This window comes from Mus caroli, chromosome 1 (assembly GCF_900094665.2).
Source record: "Mus caroli chromosome 1, CAROLI_EIJ_v1.1, whole genome shotgun sequence".
Taxonomy (NCBI): domain Eukaryota; kingdom Metazoa; phylum Chordata; class Mammalia; order Rodentia; family Muridae; genus Mus; species Mus caroli.
The window spans coordinates 182,255,078-182,272,166 of NC_034570.1; the positions used below are offsets into that span (position 1 = coordinate 182,255,078).

Here is a 17,089-nt window from a genome sequence, read left to right on the forward strand (position 1 = left end):
GGTGGTCCCTCAGGGACTGTCCTGGAGTGGAGGGTGGTCCCTCAGGGACTGTCCTGGAGTGGAGGGTGGTTTGAGGATGGTCTCAGAATGAGAGATCAGGATGAAATGCCATGTCCCTTGGAGGCTGAGCTGACCCAGCAGCCATACACAGTTAAAGAACTGTGTATGTCTGAGCCCAAGCAATGCCCACGTGTGAATAGCAGTACAGGAATCCCAGGACAGACAGAGTCACCCATGGCCACCCTGTGTGAAGAGAGACAGAGAGGAAGAATAGTTAGAATACCTGGGTGGGCCCTCCCTCGTGGGCAAATTGTCCCCCAAGAAAAGGGCAACAGAAACACAGACCTCCAGAAAGCCAACTTTGTCTGAACCCAGCAGGTGGGTTCCTGTGTTCTCACCAGGCGCACTGGGAAGTGATGGTTACATTACTGCAAAAGCGAACTCACTTAGAAACAGGGCATGCTTTTAAAGAGCATGTCCTTTGGAGACTAAAGCAAATAACTAGAGAGATATGCCTATGGGTACCAGAGTCAGCCTCCAAAATGCAGACCACTGTTACAGTGAACACAGTGGTGCTTTTTAGCACATAGAAAGGGAGGACCCTAGATTAGATATTAGATTTCAAAACTCAAAACATAGGGCTGGAGAGATGGCTCAGCAGTTCAGAATGCTGCTGCTTTTGCAAAGGTCCAGAGTTCAGTTCCTAGCACTTACATGGTGACTCCCTATAACTCCAGGTCCAGAGAATTTAATACCCTATTCTGGCCTCCACAGCCACTGCTGCACTGTTGTACACATATCTACACTCAGGTACACATACACTCAGGCATTCTTGCATACATGCACACATGTGCACACCTGTGCATACATGCACATATATATGTACACTCACATTACACACATGTACATATACTTATACACACACATATATACAGGCATATACACATGAACACATACACACATATACTCAGGCACACATATATACATGCACACACACAAATGCACATATATACATACACAAGCACACACATGCATGCATACATGTTCATACACAAGTATGCACACAAACATACACATGCATGCACACAAGTTCATACATACACACACACACACACACACACACATACTGAAAAAACAAATATATCTTGTGAAAGAGAACTAACTGTCAAAGTTTGGGAGTGGAGGGATGATTCAACTATTAAGAAAACTTACTGCTCTTGCAGAGGACATGGGTTCAGTTCCAAGACCTCAAGAACTTTAAGCAGCTCCTTCTACAGCACACGCATCTTAGGCTATCTGATCTATTCTTGTTTTTAATATTAGTGTCAAACTTTCTTGGGAACATTAGAGAATTGGAGGGGCTGTAGAATATCAGAAGCCAAACTCCACAGATTCAGTCCTGTGTTAGAGGTGCTCCCAGGTCACCTCAGATAAGACAGGCACACACAGTAGGGCTTACTACACAGTCTTTATCCTGTGCACTAGATAACAACATGCAGAGTGTACAAAGCCCATTTAAACTAGGGCACATGGGGATGAGCAAGAGTTTGCCAGGTGGAAAGGACAGGTACAGGTAAGAGTAGTTCAGATCACCAGAGGATAGAGCTCATGTGACACAGGTGTGGTGTAGGGCTGTGTGCAAGGAGGTAGAAGTATGGGTGGGAGAGAGTTCTAATGACCATCAGCTGCCATTTTTATTAATACTCTGTGTCACTGTGCCAGGCTCAAGTTCAGGCCCTGACAACTCTGCCATCCCAGCCCAGACAAAGTCACAAATCTCAAAGGTTAGAAGGGTGTGGCATAAACAGCCTAACTATTGCACTCACAAATGCAAATGGAGTGGTCCAAAGACCATGGAAATGAATATCCCAAAAGACCAGAGTGCCATCAGGGCCACTGAACCCTGAACTTCTTCCCAACCTTCCAGTAGACAGGCTTCCACAGGGCATCAGAGTGACATTCCATCCATACCTGCTAATGTGAGAGTCACATATGGTGACTAAAACTAGTGCCCACAACTTTAATAGATGAAAACAACTGAGATATACTCTGTGATAGTTTTGCAGGCCATAGTTCTGAAATGTAGGTGTTGGCAGTGTCACGCTCCCTTTGGAGGTTCCAGGGGAGTCTTATTCCTTGGCTCTTCCAGCTTCCCGGCCTCCCTGTGGCTCAGAGCTACACCATTCTAATCTTGCCTCCGACTTCATGTGGCTGCCTGCTCTTGTTTGTGTGTCCTCTATTCTTCCTACCTGGTCATGAGTCACTGATGCTCTGTCTAGATATTTGCCTTGCTAGCTACAACTGAAATGACCGTACTTCCAATGGATGACACACCCAGAGAGGTTCCAGGGACACATGAATGTCAGAGGTCAGGAAATACAGTTCAGGAAGGTTGGGTATTTTTCTGAGGCTTCAGGAGGGTTCTGTGAACCTGGACACCTGCAACTCTCTGCACTCTGGTTGAGACACAGTTGCAAGGTACCAGTCAGCGAGCTCAGAGTAGGACGGAAAGATGGTACTTCAGACACAGAAAGTACCCCTAAACTTCAGCTGTGTTTGGGGTGAGGCATCATTGGGTGTTTGGTCAACATAGAGCCCAGAGGCCACCTGCAGACGTGGGCATGTAGGTAAGTTTCACTTATACAAAGCTGAGCGTAAAACAGCTGTGACTGATAATTCTGTTTGTCCGAAGCCACCTCTGGGAAATCTTTACCTGTAAGAGGAAAGGGTCCTCCATCATGGGAAGATGGGTTCTATAGGTCCCCCTGCTCTTACTGTATATACCCTGAAAAGAGGCACCTGGGCAACTAGGCAGCACTCAAGACGTTTGTCATCTGGACATGATACCTTAGTAAAGTCTTGGTTTCCCCGTCCACTCAGTGAAAGCACAAACAGATTTTGAGGGATACACACTTTGAGGGGTACACAACACCACATGCCTATCATTTAAGCTACTTGGAGCTGGGGTGCATTACATAAATCCAAGAGTTTGAGAACACCTGGGCAACATAACAATATCCTCTCCCCCAAAACTCACAATGACAAGTAAAGACATGGCCACAAGTCATCCTTCCAACTATTTCAGCAATAAATACTCTACCCTCTGTGTGCCTGGCTCCATGCTAGACCTGGACATCACGGGGTATTGCTTACAGGCAGTGCTAACCCAGCCCTGGCAAAGCCTCCTCCTCCTCCTCCTCCTCCTCAGAGAATGGCAGCACCCTGAGGACTGTTGTGATGTTTAGTCACACAGGCTTGTCAGTCATTAGAAGATGGAGCTGAAGGGGTCTGTCCCTTCCCTTCTTGACAGATTCAAGACTGTAGAAACTTCTAGTCTTTTGACAGTTTGACCTTACTACCTAAACAAGTGATAAGTTTAAACAGATAATCACTAGCAAATGGAAATGCTGTGCCTAGATTATAAGACTGTGGGAACATTTAACAGGGCAGACCTGGAAGACAGGCACAGTTAACGCATGTTAAGAGTAGAGAGAGGACAGCAGAGTCACTTGTGATGATCAGTGCAGTTGGAATAGGTGGTGTTACTACCGTTAATATGGTTAAGGTAGTTACACAGGATATGGGAAGCTGTACGGTGACTACAGCCAACAGGAGGGAGACAGCTATGGAAAACCAGGTAGAGACTATACTTGAGGTTATCATGACAGCTGTTCTCTGAGCAGTTTTAATGGTCTGAAAAGGTGGATCAGGCTGAGATACAAACAGCTGTTATCAAGAGGGGTCTCGAGAAGCCAAAGAAGGAGTCCCTGGGGAGGTGGAAAAAAAGAATCAGAAAAAGGGGAGGCTCTAATGAAACACTGTAATGTCACGGGGCTGGGGAGGGGGCTTGGTTGGTAATGTCCCTGCCTTGTGGGCATGAGGACCCGAGTTTGATCCCTACAACTGTTGTGAAAATAGAGAATTATGGCATGTATGCCCCAGGCTCGCTGTCAGAGCAGTGAGAGAACCATCTCAAAAGAAGACAAGGTTTGAGGAAGGCAGTCAGGCTTGAGTGGTGACTCAGCAGTTAACAGTGCCAACTGTTCTTCAAGAGGACCTGAGTTCAATTCCCAGCACCCACATGGCAGCTCACAACCATCTGTGCCTCCAGCTCCATAGAACCCAGTGCTCTCTCTGGCCTCTGTAGACACCAGGCACACATGTGGTACACAGAAATGCTTTCAGGCAAAACATCAACACATAAAATAACTTAAAAAAAAAACTGACTCCTCCTCTGATCTCCACACACAGGCAGATCACGTGTGCACATCGCAAACATGGATGCACCTCCCACACAACACACAAGGTGGCTGTGGCACCATCATGGAGGTGCCTCTAGATATCAAGCCAAACATAGACTCATAGGTGACTGAAGACTCCAAGGCAGAACCTACAAGAAATATTTGCATGCACAGAGTCACAACATATTCACAAAAGTACAAGGGACCCAAGCTGGCAGGTCAGCAGGTACACAGTGTGATATGTACATACAGATACCAGAGAGAATACAAATTCTGACATCTGTAGCAACATGGACTGTGAAGACGTCGCATCATGTACAAAGTCAGACAAAGGAACACGCATGTGATCCCGTTTACTCGGGGTCCCACATTGGCCAGATTCTTAGAAAGAATTAGATGCAAGCATTAGCAGGGGCTGAGAGGCGAGAGGAATAGGAAGTACTTAATGGATACAAAGTTTCAGTTTTGTGAGACAAAGAAAGTTCCAGAGATTGGACTGTAGTGACAGCTACATAAAATGCAAATGTTCTTAATGTCCCTGAACTATATTTAAAAATAGCTGAAGCCATATTTAAGTTATATACAATTTACCACAATAAAGAATGAGGCTGAAGCTATGCAGGGTGATTCAGTCTCTGGGAGCCCTCAAGGATCCAGGTTAGTTGATCTGTTGGTCTTCCTGTAGAGTCCCTGTCCTCTTCAGGTCCCTCAATCCTTCCTCCAACTCTTCCATAAGACTCCCAGAGCTCCATGTAACATTTGGCTGTAGGTATCTGCATCTCTTTCCATTGGCTGCTGGGTTGGCCTCAGTAGGAAAAGATGTCCCTAGTCCTGCAGGGAACTGATGTGCTGGCAGTGGGTAGTTCTGGGGAGTGATAGCTAGAGGGGGAGGAGGGACTCCTTCTCAAAAGATAAAGGGAGGGGGGAATAGGGGAGGTTATGTGTAAGGTGGTACTGAGAGGAGAAGGGTTCTGATATTGGGATATAAAGTGAATGAATAAATAAGTAAGTAAATAAATAAATAAGAAAGAAAGAGTCTCTTGGGGCAAGGAGGCAGTTTCTCTAATTTCCTCATCTACCCCCTGCCCCCCTCTCCCTCTCCTTTCATCTCTCTCTTTTGAGATAAGGTCTTAGCTCTATAGCTCAGGCTAGCCTCAAACTCGTGACCTTCTTGCCTCAGCCTCCTGAACGCTGGACTTGTATGTGTGCAACTTCACACCAGAACAACGTTTTGTAATTTCATAGTGAGACTGGTGTCTAACGTTTACACAGCTGGCAAACACCCATCAAACTGTACACACTGGATGATGCTCTTGACGATGAATTAACTGTTTGCAATAACTTTGGAACAAAAACAAAACAAAACCTCAGAGGCGCCAATCAGACATGCAGGTCTCAGGCTGGTCACTCACGCACACAGACATACATATCACAGACACAAACCATACATAGGCTACAGAAATGCCAGGGGCTCAAACAAAGCATGCAGGAAAGCACAATTTGGTTGTTAGATGATGTTGAGTCTTTAGTCTTGCATCCTCCCAGGGAGGGTTCTTCTAAGTGTGTCAGTACACAGTTCTGGGCTCCTGGAGCCTCCCTTCCTCCATGGGGGGTAGGGTGGGGGTGGGGCTCTCAGATGTTCTTTCTTCACCCTACTGATGGATTTGGCAGAGGACAAGCTGAAGCAGCTGAGTCAGCACAAATCAGCATCCCCTGGAGAAATCAATGCACTCCTGATGGATAGGGTTAGCTGAGTTGCTAGGTGGTGCAGGGGCTGTCAATCACCCCACCAAAGGCTCACTGAGCTATCCACTTCTGCAACAGTCCAGCTGCTACCTTGCTTTTTCAAAAGCCACGTCCTACCATTTACTCTTTCTAGAAGATCAATGTCTGGTGGTCACCTGGTGAACATGATCTGCAGGAACATAGTCCAGCCTCTGGGCACCATGTCTGTCCATGTGTGTGAAGCTTTCATATGTGATGGCTCTACTCAGCTTACAAAGATCACACTCTCAGGTAGTCCTTCTCTCCTTTTAATCTATTATTCACTGTTATCTGCAATTAAAATGCCTTAGCTTCTTCTCTTCATGCACCCAGGTGAGTGTTCCAGTCAGAGGCCTGCACCTGCTGTCCACTGGTTCTCCAGCTCCCCCGTGCTCGATGGCCATCTGCTGGTGGACAGTTCTCCTGAGGGTTGAGGAATACCTAGGGCCCTCACAGATGGACTCATGGTTTCTACAGCTGATAGAACTCTGTACTAGTCCCATAAAGCAATGTCACCGTGAGCCTCAAAGCCGTTTTGAGAAAGTGAAAAAGCCATTAGGCTCAAAGGAAACAAGACTTGCCTTCCAATGCACATTCCTCTGCTTGGGGTACAGAGGTCCCAGCCTGTGCTGGTTAAGGTCAGCGTGAGGGCTGACCCAGTCACCCTCTGTCAACCGGTGGCTCAGTTATGTTTGTCCAACAGGAAGACTGAATAAAGAAGCGATTCCAGGAGATGACAAGAAGAGGCACTTCTTGGGGAGGGGGAAGGGTCAATGGGTTTAAGGACCAAAGAGCAGTCTCTTTCACTGAGGCCAGCCCCAGGCAGAACTCTGAGAGCTGACTGAGCAAGGACATGGGAGGCTACACCAGTCTTAAAGACCGGCACACCCACCGACCAGTAAAGCGGCATCTTTACAGCTCCCAGGACAGAAGGCATCTCTTTCCTTAGAGTTTGCCTCAGCCTCCCCGCCCCACCACCACCACCTTTGAGTTTGCTAGCTAAGGGATCCTAGAAACACAGGTATCCTGCCTAGACTCTCTCTGCACACCTCCCGAGAGGTTTACCGTCATTGTGCTGTTAATTATTCAAATGCCTCTTTGCACGGCTGCTTTCATTGCAAGGGCAGCTCCAAGCAGCACTTGTGTTTAACGATGTTCAGATCCAATGCGGGGGAAATGGCGAGGTGCTTCATTTAAATCCTATTTACTCCTGTGGCTGCAGCCAGATCCCACGAGCCATTCATCAAATGGTCTTGAGCCCAAGTCCCTTCCTCCCTCCTGGGCTAAATTTAGATCTTTAATAAGTTGTGGGGCACGAGCCTTTTCCCGGCAGAGGGCTGGCTACTGATCCAGGGACAGGCACATGAAACTCACAAAGCTGTCCAGGCATCGATGCCCATGAACTGCTGGGCTCATTCCAAACACGCGGGGACACAGATAAAAGTTCTGAGGAACCTGTTCTTCCTACCTTAGGGTTCTAAGAATGTTATGCCAGAACCCAGGTTTTAGACCCATGCTCTCATGAGAAAAACAAAAACAATACACACACATACACACACACACACACAAATGGCTCTTGTGTAGGGAGGTTGCATCCAACTCCCCAAGAAAACCTTGTTTAAAGGCAGACAGCAGGGCCCCACCCTGTAGCTTCTGAGGAGACAAGGTTCAGACCTGAGACTGAGTTTTTAACAAGTTCCCTGGGGTTGTGGATGTTGTGAGTGTAGGGGCCTTAACTGTTCCAGAGACTCCTCAGGATGATGAGGGGAGGGCTTCTGTCATAGCTGTCCATCAGTAGACTACAGATAGTCATTCCTTATGCTCAAACTGTCCACAGCTCTGTCCAGTCTCACAGCCTGTCTCAGCCATGAGGTGCGAGCCCTGTCCCCTAGACACACGAAGACCAAGGATCAAAGAAGGCCAATCCCTCCTCCAAACTACTTAGCTGACCCAGCTTGCAGAGCAGCTTCAAAGTGTTCCTGGCTGCAGGGCTGGGATGCACTACTTGTTTCAGGGTAAAGCAGACTACAGGCTACAAGCACCCTGGCCTCCCAGCCTAGCCTCACCTCCCAGACTAGCTTCACCTCCTTTAAATCCCATACTAGTCCCTGACCAGGTGCCCAAGGTCATTGGTGGGAGGCCACAGAAACAAAAGCACCTTGCATTTGCACACGTCCATTATCACTAATTCTCTTGAGCACCCCTAGGTCTGAGGCCTTCACAGCACTACAAAGGGGACAGAGAGACTGTGGTAAATACCCGTGATCTGCTCCTCCATTAGTGCTGGATTCTGTCTGTGGGGATGAAGGGCTCATTCCAGGTGCTCAGATGGCCCTCTAACAGGGCTGTCAAGGTCACAGTCCTTTGACTCCTGTAATGGCCTGAAACTCACCAGGGGCTTCAGCTGGGAGACAGAGCAGGGTGCTGGGGACCCCTTAGGGAGCATCCCGCCACCCTAAGGAGGAGTCTCTTGCTAGGTGCTGTGTGCCAGTTTGAAACAGCACCCACAGTGGCCTATATAAATCACCTTGTTCACAGTCAATTTCCCAGGCGGATGAAGCCAGCCTCTGCGGATTGCTCATCCTGTCCCAGCTCCCTGCATAAGCAGCAGACACTTTCCAAAGCACTCACTACCGTAAAGTCGAATGACTTCATCTGACACAGAGGAAGCAAGGAGAACACGCCAGAGCTACTTATTCTTATTCTGACAGGAAAGCAGGAGGAGCCAACAAACACGTCTTCTCTCTCCGAGGCCAACAGGGTTAGATGTCTGCTCCCCGAGAAACTGTCCCCAGCACTTTTTGCTACTCCAGCCACTGTGGCAGAAGGCTGCCCAGTCACCGGCCTTCCCAGCTGTTTCCCCTCAGACTCTTGGGCTATTCAAACAGCCTCAAAGATTGTGGTTCATTGTTAATTCATAATCAAGTGATGCAACCAACAGGGTGGGCATTGCTTACTTAAGCAAATGAGCTATGGAAAGCTGCCTCCTGACACAGAAGGCCGCATGCTGAGGACGCCTTGTCTGTTCATCTGCATCTGTACAGGGCCATCTTACCCACAGGCAAGCCTGTCAAGATTCCTTCCAGTGGATGCCTGAGGCAGCAGGCTTTCTTCTACACACATGGCTACAACACAGTTCAACTATAAGTCAAACGCAGTTAGAGATGAACAACCAACAGCAAAACAGCAAACCGAAACAATGTAACAACATACAGCAGTACATCCCGTGACTGTGGCTGCTCTCTGTTAGTATCCCGATACTCTAGTCATTTTTCACCTTGTCATAGTGGGAGACGATCAAGGCTTACCTGGTAAGATGAAGGAGGGGAATGGCATGGGTTGTGTACCAAGAGGCTGTTGTTAGCCAATGGAGAGTGATCACTTGCTTATGCATATCTGGGTCACAGGGTCACAGGGTCACTGGGTCATTGGGTCACTGGGGCAGTGACACTAACACAGTGTAGACACACAGGCCAGAGAGGTGATTTATATGCAAGGTGGGATAGGGCAAGACTACACGATGCTTCCTCTTGGATCTCAGAGACATTTGCAGCCAGAAACCTATAAATTATTTCTAGAATTCCCCATTTATTATATATTTGGACCGAGGTTGATCACAGCAATTGAATTTTCAGAAGGAACTCATATATGAGAGCCGAGGAGTTGGTTTAGTGGTAAAATGGTAAAATATTGTTTGCAAGGATGAGGACTTGAGTGATATCCCTAGGTATGGTGGCTGTGTCTGTGACTCCAGCACTAGGAAAGCAGGAAATAGGATCCCTGGGGCTTGCTGGTCAGCTTCACTGTTATCAGTAAACTCCTGTCTCAAAAGGAAGGCACCTGGCATCGGTGTGTGGTACACACACACACACACACACACACACACACACACCGAGAGCAGACACAGCATTTCCCCCAAGGGATGAGCAAGAACAGCCTTCCTTCTTCCCAGGACATCCATGTCAGTGAATGATCAATGAGGCTGCAGGAACACAGACACAACCGCTATCTCGATGTTCTCACTTGCAAGTCCCTACTCCAGGTAACTAACAGAACAAAGGACCTGAGTCACAGTCGGCTGGCTCATATATCCACTCAGCCTCTGAGCCCAGATCATGGGATATAGTCAGTGGACAGACACACTCATGGTCTAGGTATCGCCTGTGCTCCCCAATGGTGCCTGGGAGAAAGGAACCTGGTGTGTGCTGATTATGAATAAACACAGATACTCAAGATGGCAGGGCAGAGATGTCTACCACTTCATTCCCAAGTCTGTCAGTGCATCCTCCAGGAGCATCCTGAGAGGAAGGAAAGCACATTCAGAGCCACGTACACATCTGAAGGGGGTGGGGAGGTACCACAAGTGCATCTGACATGGTCCCTGCCTAGCACAGCTGTGAGATTAAAGATTTCAAATAACTTGACTTGAATTCTGGAACAAACAGAACATCATGCTCCCTGCAACAGCAGCACCACCACCACCAGCAGCAGCTGCTTTCTGGAGCTCTCAGTACCACAGTGGACTGGAAGCTGAGGCAGCCACTGGGGCAAGGAAGGCATGTTTCCTCCTCCTGTCAAGGATGCCATGTCACCAGCCCACTTGCTGACTCTTCAGGAGTCTGCCTTGCTCACAGTTATGATAAGGAACAGGACAGGGCTGAAAGCTGAGGCGCTCTCCCTTCCAGCAGCCACTGTTTTTATTCCAGGAATGGTGCCGGTCTCAGCAGCACCCACATTGCTCTCTCCTGCCCACTCCCAGCAAGGCCAGTGGCAGGCTGGCTGTGGGTTTCCTTGGAGGGGGTGGAGCCAAGGATTAATCTCAGTGCAGATTGGAACCAAAGCTGCCTGAGTTCCAGAATGTTCCCAGATCAGCTCAAAGAAATGTGGGTTCAATGTCTACCAGTGCTATTTGGGAATAGCTCAGCTCAAGCTCCTGGAGCGCAGGGGAGGGAGAAGCAGAGGTAAAGACAGTGTCCAAGCTTAGGGAATGCGACAGCAGGGACACTGTCCTCAGCCTGTCTTCTCAGTGGCCAAAGGGCTGCAGCTGCTCATGCTCCAGAGTGCGGATACTAGGCATGGGTTTGGCGAGGCAGTCTGGAACAGGCCAGGCCCCAGGCCCCCTCTCTATCCCCCAAATACATCAGAAATAACTCCCCAGGGAGTTATTTCATTGTCCAGTGAAGACGAAAGGATCCTCCCATCAAAGCCATGCACCCTGGAGACCAAGGGTTCTGCTGACAGTCTCAGAGTCCTCATTGGAGCCCTTCCCTAGGGACCCACTTCTTTAAGAGTCTCAGATTACAGAGCCATTTGGGATCATGGAGTGAACACAGCCACTAGGCCCAGACAGGAGCCAAGGTGCTGCCATCCTGGGAAATGGGGCCTGGGAGGGGTAAGAAAAGGTAGATAGTCTTGAGGTGTGTTGACCAAGAGACGCTGCCACAGGCACACCCCTTGCAGGTCTGGAAGGACCCTCCATGTAGGTGTGTGACAAGCCAATGTCCCAAATGGAAAAAAGGCCACAAGGTCACTGGGAAAGGGGATCAGACTTATTCTAAGTCACTCAAGAAGGCAGAACTGGGGCCAATGGGTGGAGGTGGGTTACAGGGGGCCTCCTTAGTCCCCCAACGAAAGGTGAGCTTGCTGATTCTTATCATCCAGCTTTCAGGCCATGCAGATTCCTCTCTATAGGGAAGGGGCATACAAGAGTCTGTACTAAGATGTGGGCAAGCAGCAGGGACCAGGTAACCCCTCCAAATTCATCCATCATTCCTCCCCAGGGAAGCGCATAACAAGTCCAGTTACAAATGAATGCCTCCTGCCAATCAGGTGGCACCACAGGAGTCCTGTGTCAGACAGAAGGTGGCTCTCCTGCAAGCAGTGACTACGTGAGAAGGGAGGCAGGGTCTTAGTGAAGAGTTTGGAACAGTGATGATGTACGGGGTGACTCATGCCTTTCTCAACTCTCAAATGACCCAGAAAGATGTTCATGCAGCTAACAGGCCTTGCTCTGAAGAACAGTGTATTCCCTGTCGGCTCATGCCCCATCTAATGGTCCCAAGGGCAAGTCTGCATTGGACAGCAGGCACATCCTACTGGGTATTGGACTCCAGCTGGGCTGTGTGCATACTTCCCACTCCAAGGATCCTTCTGGCAGCTCTAACTGATCAGCTGGATTTCGGATCTACTAGGGCCCTCCGCAGGGCAAATGCTGAGAGGGCTGAGGCTGCCACACACACTTTCCTATTGACTGCTGTTCTGCTGAGCATCCATACCAGAGCCAGCTGGGCACAGGCAGAGAAGCCTGACACGATATGGCCATCCATCCTCAGGGTAACAGGTCCTCAGGTTCAATGTCCTGACTGATAAAGCAGCAGAGTGTACAGGAGCCAGGAAATAAGAGGCCCCAGTCCTTCTAGCTCCCCCGACTCTCCATTCTCGCCTGGGCTAATAGTCTCCAGGGGAGTCTCCACTGAAACACTGAAAATATATTCTGAAATAAATGCTGGGTTTGAATGCAAATACCACAATGTCCTTTCATTCTATTTTTTTTTTTTAGTGGTTCTACACATTGGCAATTTTCATAAATGTACATTATGGTGGTCTGAATGAGAATTGTTCCCCACAGTGCCATGCATCTGAACACTTGGTCCCCAGTGGGTAGTACTGTTTGGAGAGGCTGGGGAACCTTTAGGAGCAGAGCCTTGCTGGAGGAAGGGTGACAGTGGAGGTATACTTTGAAGGTTTATAGCCTAATCTCATTTCCTGCTGCATGTCTGTGCTTCCTGTGTATGGATGAGAACACGGCCAGCCAGCTTCCTGTTCCCACTGCCATGCCTTCCTCCGCCATGATGGACTCTGTCCCCCTGGAACTGTAAGCCACAGTAGTCCTTTCTTCACTAAGGTACTTTTGTCTGAGTGTGATATCACAGCAGCAGAAAACTAATAGATATGCACACTGCTCCCTCATGCTTTCTAATGGCTGGGAACATTTCCCCTAATGGATGTGCCCTGTGCACTGTGGTGGTCTCTGGCAGTCAGTTAGTCAGTCCTTCATTCCTGACCCTTTGCTATGACAACCATGAATGTCCTCCCTCACGTTTTACTCCACGCATGTGAACTCACATCTGGATGACGGTGAAGTAGAATTTCTGCATCACCTTGAATAGCTCCTGCAAGCTTCCTGCTCTGGAAGTTTTATCACTTTAAGCCCTTGCCAGGAGCAGGAAGGGGACATGTGACAACCTAAGGCGGCAGCACCTGGCCAACCTTCAGTTAAGAGGGTCAAGGGGTGTGGCTCGGCAGCAGAACCCTGCTCAGGCTGTGAGAGTCCCACTGGGCCACCACCAGCATCAGTGTGGTGAAGAAGAAACACTAAAGTTGGATATCTCTTCCTTTGTTTAATTGCCTTCTCCTGGGAACTGCCTGTTCCTGAACTGAAATTTTTCTAATCTGAAACTTTTTCCTTATAGAATTGTGGGTGTGAAGTTATCACTGTGTTCTCCCTGAAGGGTGTTCTGCAGCTGTCCACCCCAGGAGAGTAAGTAAGGCCAAGGCACTGAGCCAGAGGGGGCGCCACAGACAAGGCAGGCCTAGGGCTCTCTAATTGTCAGAAATGGTTGCTTATGGTGCCCGGGCACAGCTGGACTGTGTGTGCCAAGCACATGGCCAGCACCACATCTGTCCTCCAGAGCAGCCGAAGTCTCTGCTGCTTCGAATTATTTGTTAGAAGGAAGGGAGTGAAACACAGCATTATGGACTCAGGTGGGGGGCATGTGAGCTGGGCAGGAAAGGCTGTATGCTGCTGTGGTCATGCCACATCAGGCTGGCCAGCTAAAGAAAGGAGTGTACTTGCTCTCTTCTCTTCCCCCTCCTGTCTCCCTGTCACCTCTCTCACCTCTCCTCTCTCCCAACCTTCCATACCCCCACACTGATACACCACTTCATACTGACTGAAGGGTGGGCAAAGCTCTGCCCCCGAGACCGTATGGATTTCCTCCAGTTACTCCCCTCGCTCTGCACACCAGGTCCTCTTTTGATTCAGAGCCAGTATGTGGCTATAATGGGTGAGGCAGAGCTATTTTAGCCTCCATCACACCTCTGGGTCCATTATCAGGTGGTAGGGGCCTCCCATCTCCAGCCCCCCTGATCCCTGCTCTGGGTTTCTATTAACTACCAATCAACCCCCAGCCTGGGGGTCACCAGGAGCAAGCTGAAGGGCCCTCTTTATTGACTCTGAGACCCGGCTTCCCACATGCCTGTGCAGATGGTCCTGGCCATCTGCTTTTGTGCTTCTTCACTCTGATCAAGGCCCATTGGGAGGAGGAAAGGGAGGAATGGATTTCCTGCTGCAAACTATGAGTCCCGAATGCAGAAGGTGCTCTGGGCTCAGCCACACTCTCTTCTGGGGGTCTCAGCCTTCCCAGGTAAGAAGCCTAACTGTGAGGCCTTTCTCAGTGGGATGAGGATCAGCCCTGAGAACCTCTTCTCTCAGCTCCCTGTGCCTTGTCCCCAGCCCACTCTTCACTATAGTTAGAGTTTAGGTCACCAAGTACCTCCCCTCCCCCAGACTCTCTGCTTTCTAGTTCTTATGCATGCATTTTCCTGCATTAAACCTCTTCTGCTTACTCTACCCAGGATGTTTTCACAGAGTAGACCTCCATAAATAGACCATTTATAATAGTTATTATCAATTGTCAACTTGGCAGAATCGAGAGTCATTTAGGAGATGGGCCTCTGGCATGTCTCTGGGGGGTTATCTTGATTGGCTTGAGCTAGGAAGCCCTCATGTATGAAGACTCCCTGACTGGGATCCTGGACAATTTAATGGAGAAAGGTGACCTTTCATACTATTTCAAGTGGGAACTACTCAGGAATATGCAGCTACTCTGGAACGAGAAGAATCATCTTCCACTCAAGAACTTCCAAGTGTTCTGATAACATCTCGAGTTGTATCTAAATCCCCTTAAATGTGTTTCTAGTTGCTAAATTCCAAAGCCATAAGACAAATACCCCACTATTACATTTGCCGTGTGTACGTGTGTGTGTGTGTGTGGGGGGGTGTACATACCAATTTGCAGATATGTGGATGCCAGAGGAGGACATTGTGTATCCCATTTTGTGATGGTTGGAATAAGGTGACCCCCACAGGTCTTGGGCATTTGATATTTGGTCCCTAGTTGGAGGCTGTTTGGGAAGGATTAGAAGGTGTGGCCTTGCTGGAGTAGGTGTGTCACTGGGGATGAGCTTTGTGCTTTTTAAAGACTGTCACCCTAACCCTAAACCCTAACCCCAAACCCTAACACTGTTCTTGCTACTCCTTGGTTGTGGATCAAGATGTGAGCTCTCAGCTGCTGCCCCAGCACATGCCTGCCTGCAGCCATGCTCCCTGTTCTGATGGTGATGTATTCTTATCCCTCTGAAACCATAAGCTGTAAAAAACCCTTCCTTCTAGAGAATGTCTTATACCTGAAGCTTGTCACTTTTCAGCTAGGCTGGCTGTCCAGAGTGATCCCTCCCCTCACTTTTTAAAATTTTTATTTTATTTTATTTATGTATGTATTTATGTATTTATGTATTTATTTATTTATGCCTCCCTCACTCATGTCCACACCCCCAGCACTGTGATTATAGCTCTGTGGCCATTCCTGGCTTTTACATGGTACCTAAACTCACGCTTACTCAGTAATCACTCTTACCACTGAGCAATCTCCCTAGCTCTATAGTTGTCCTTTCAATAAAGAAGAAAACATATTTTGCTACACACTACATTGCTCCTTTCTATTGAACTCTAGAATGCACAGATAGTTCAACTCTTTTATGGAAGCTTACCAAGCCTGCCTTAAGCAAAGCTGCTACTAGTGTGAGCGCCCGGCTCGCCAGCAAGAAAGATGCCACAACAGGATCCTTCTGCACACATTTATTGGGAGAGCTTGATTGTGAAGGCGAAAGACCCCAATGTTATAGGCCTAGGAGAGGCATGTCTACACCCGATTGGTTATGCTTTCAGTACCTCATTTGCATGCCTCAGGCCAGGCAGTGACTCGGCAAAAAACTCTACTGCACATGCGCACATTAGTTGTTTACCCAAACTTATGGGTGGTGGCCAGCGGTAGCCAGTGCCATCTTTTAATGGCATATGTAGCTTCCCACAACTAGGACAGTGGTTCTCAACCTTCCTAATGCTGCTACCCTTTAATACAGCTCCTCGTGTTGAGGTGATCCCCATTCATAAAATTATCTTCTTGGCTACTTCATAACTGTAATTTGATACTGTTATGAATCATAATATAAATTTTTTTTTGGAGACAGAGGGCTGCCAAAGGGGTCTCGACCCACAGGTTGAGAACCACTGCTCTAAGCTGAACACCCTGCAAGAAGGAAGACACAGCATTCCTCATTTCCATGGATGAAGCCAGTTTCTGGTCTCCCACTCCCATTCCAGACAATAAAGAGAGCCCTGGGGTGCCCTTAGCTAAGGTTTCTTGAGTCTTTTGTAAGCTCTGGACATTGGTTCTCTGAGCCATTTGTTTGTTTTCTTGACTTTAAAATCCACTCTATCTTAGTCACAGTGACATCTGGTTAGAGTATTTTCTGTCTACTGACCGTACTCATTGTGGTCCTAACCATGTGACTAAAGCTGCCTCACCTGATCCACTCAGGCCTCTAGGTCTGTCCAGCTTACAGTCTCCTGTCCCTGACACATAACTCCATTCTCAGATGCTGGGATGGAACCCAGAGCTTTGTAGGTGACACACAAGCACTCTGCCTGCCACCAAGCTACATCCAGGACAGTAGTGACTTTGAGACCAGATCTCATTGCATAGCTCAGGCTGTCTGTGAACCTTTAGTTCTCTTATCTCAACTTCTGCATCACCAAGGTTACACATGCTCCTAGGGATGAACTTGCAGTCATCCTATCTCAGCCTCTGGGCTACCAAGGTTACAACACCTGTTTCTAGGGTTCTACAGAGCTAGGCCATGTTTTGAGGTGATTTTATGTCAGGATCCCTAATAGAATTCCTATTCCTGAGCTTAGTCTCAAGGAGAAAAGAATGTTTGTAAGAATCCAGACAAGAAGCCAG

At 48.4% G+C, this 17,089-nt stretch overlaps 1 protein-coding gene across 1 annotated transcript in view; it reads right to left on the minus strand.

Annotated features, from left to right (window-relative positions):
* Window positions 1-12: 12 nt before the first annotated feature.
* Window positions 13-17,089, minus strand: part of Hhat (hedgehog acyltransferase) — a 241,969-nt gene continuing 224,892 nt past the window's right edge. The window contains exon 12 of the mRNA XM_021171103.2: window positions 13-243. Coding sequence (XP_021026762.1) covers window positions 152-243 — 92 coding nt within the window. The 3' untranslated portion in view covers window positions 13-151. The remainder of the gene's footprint in view (window positions 244-17,089) is intronic.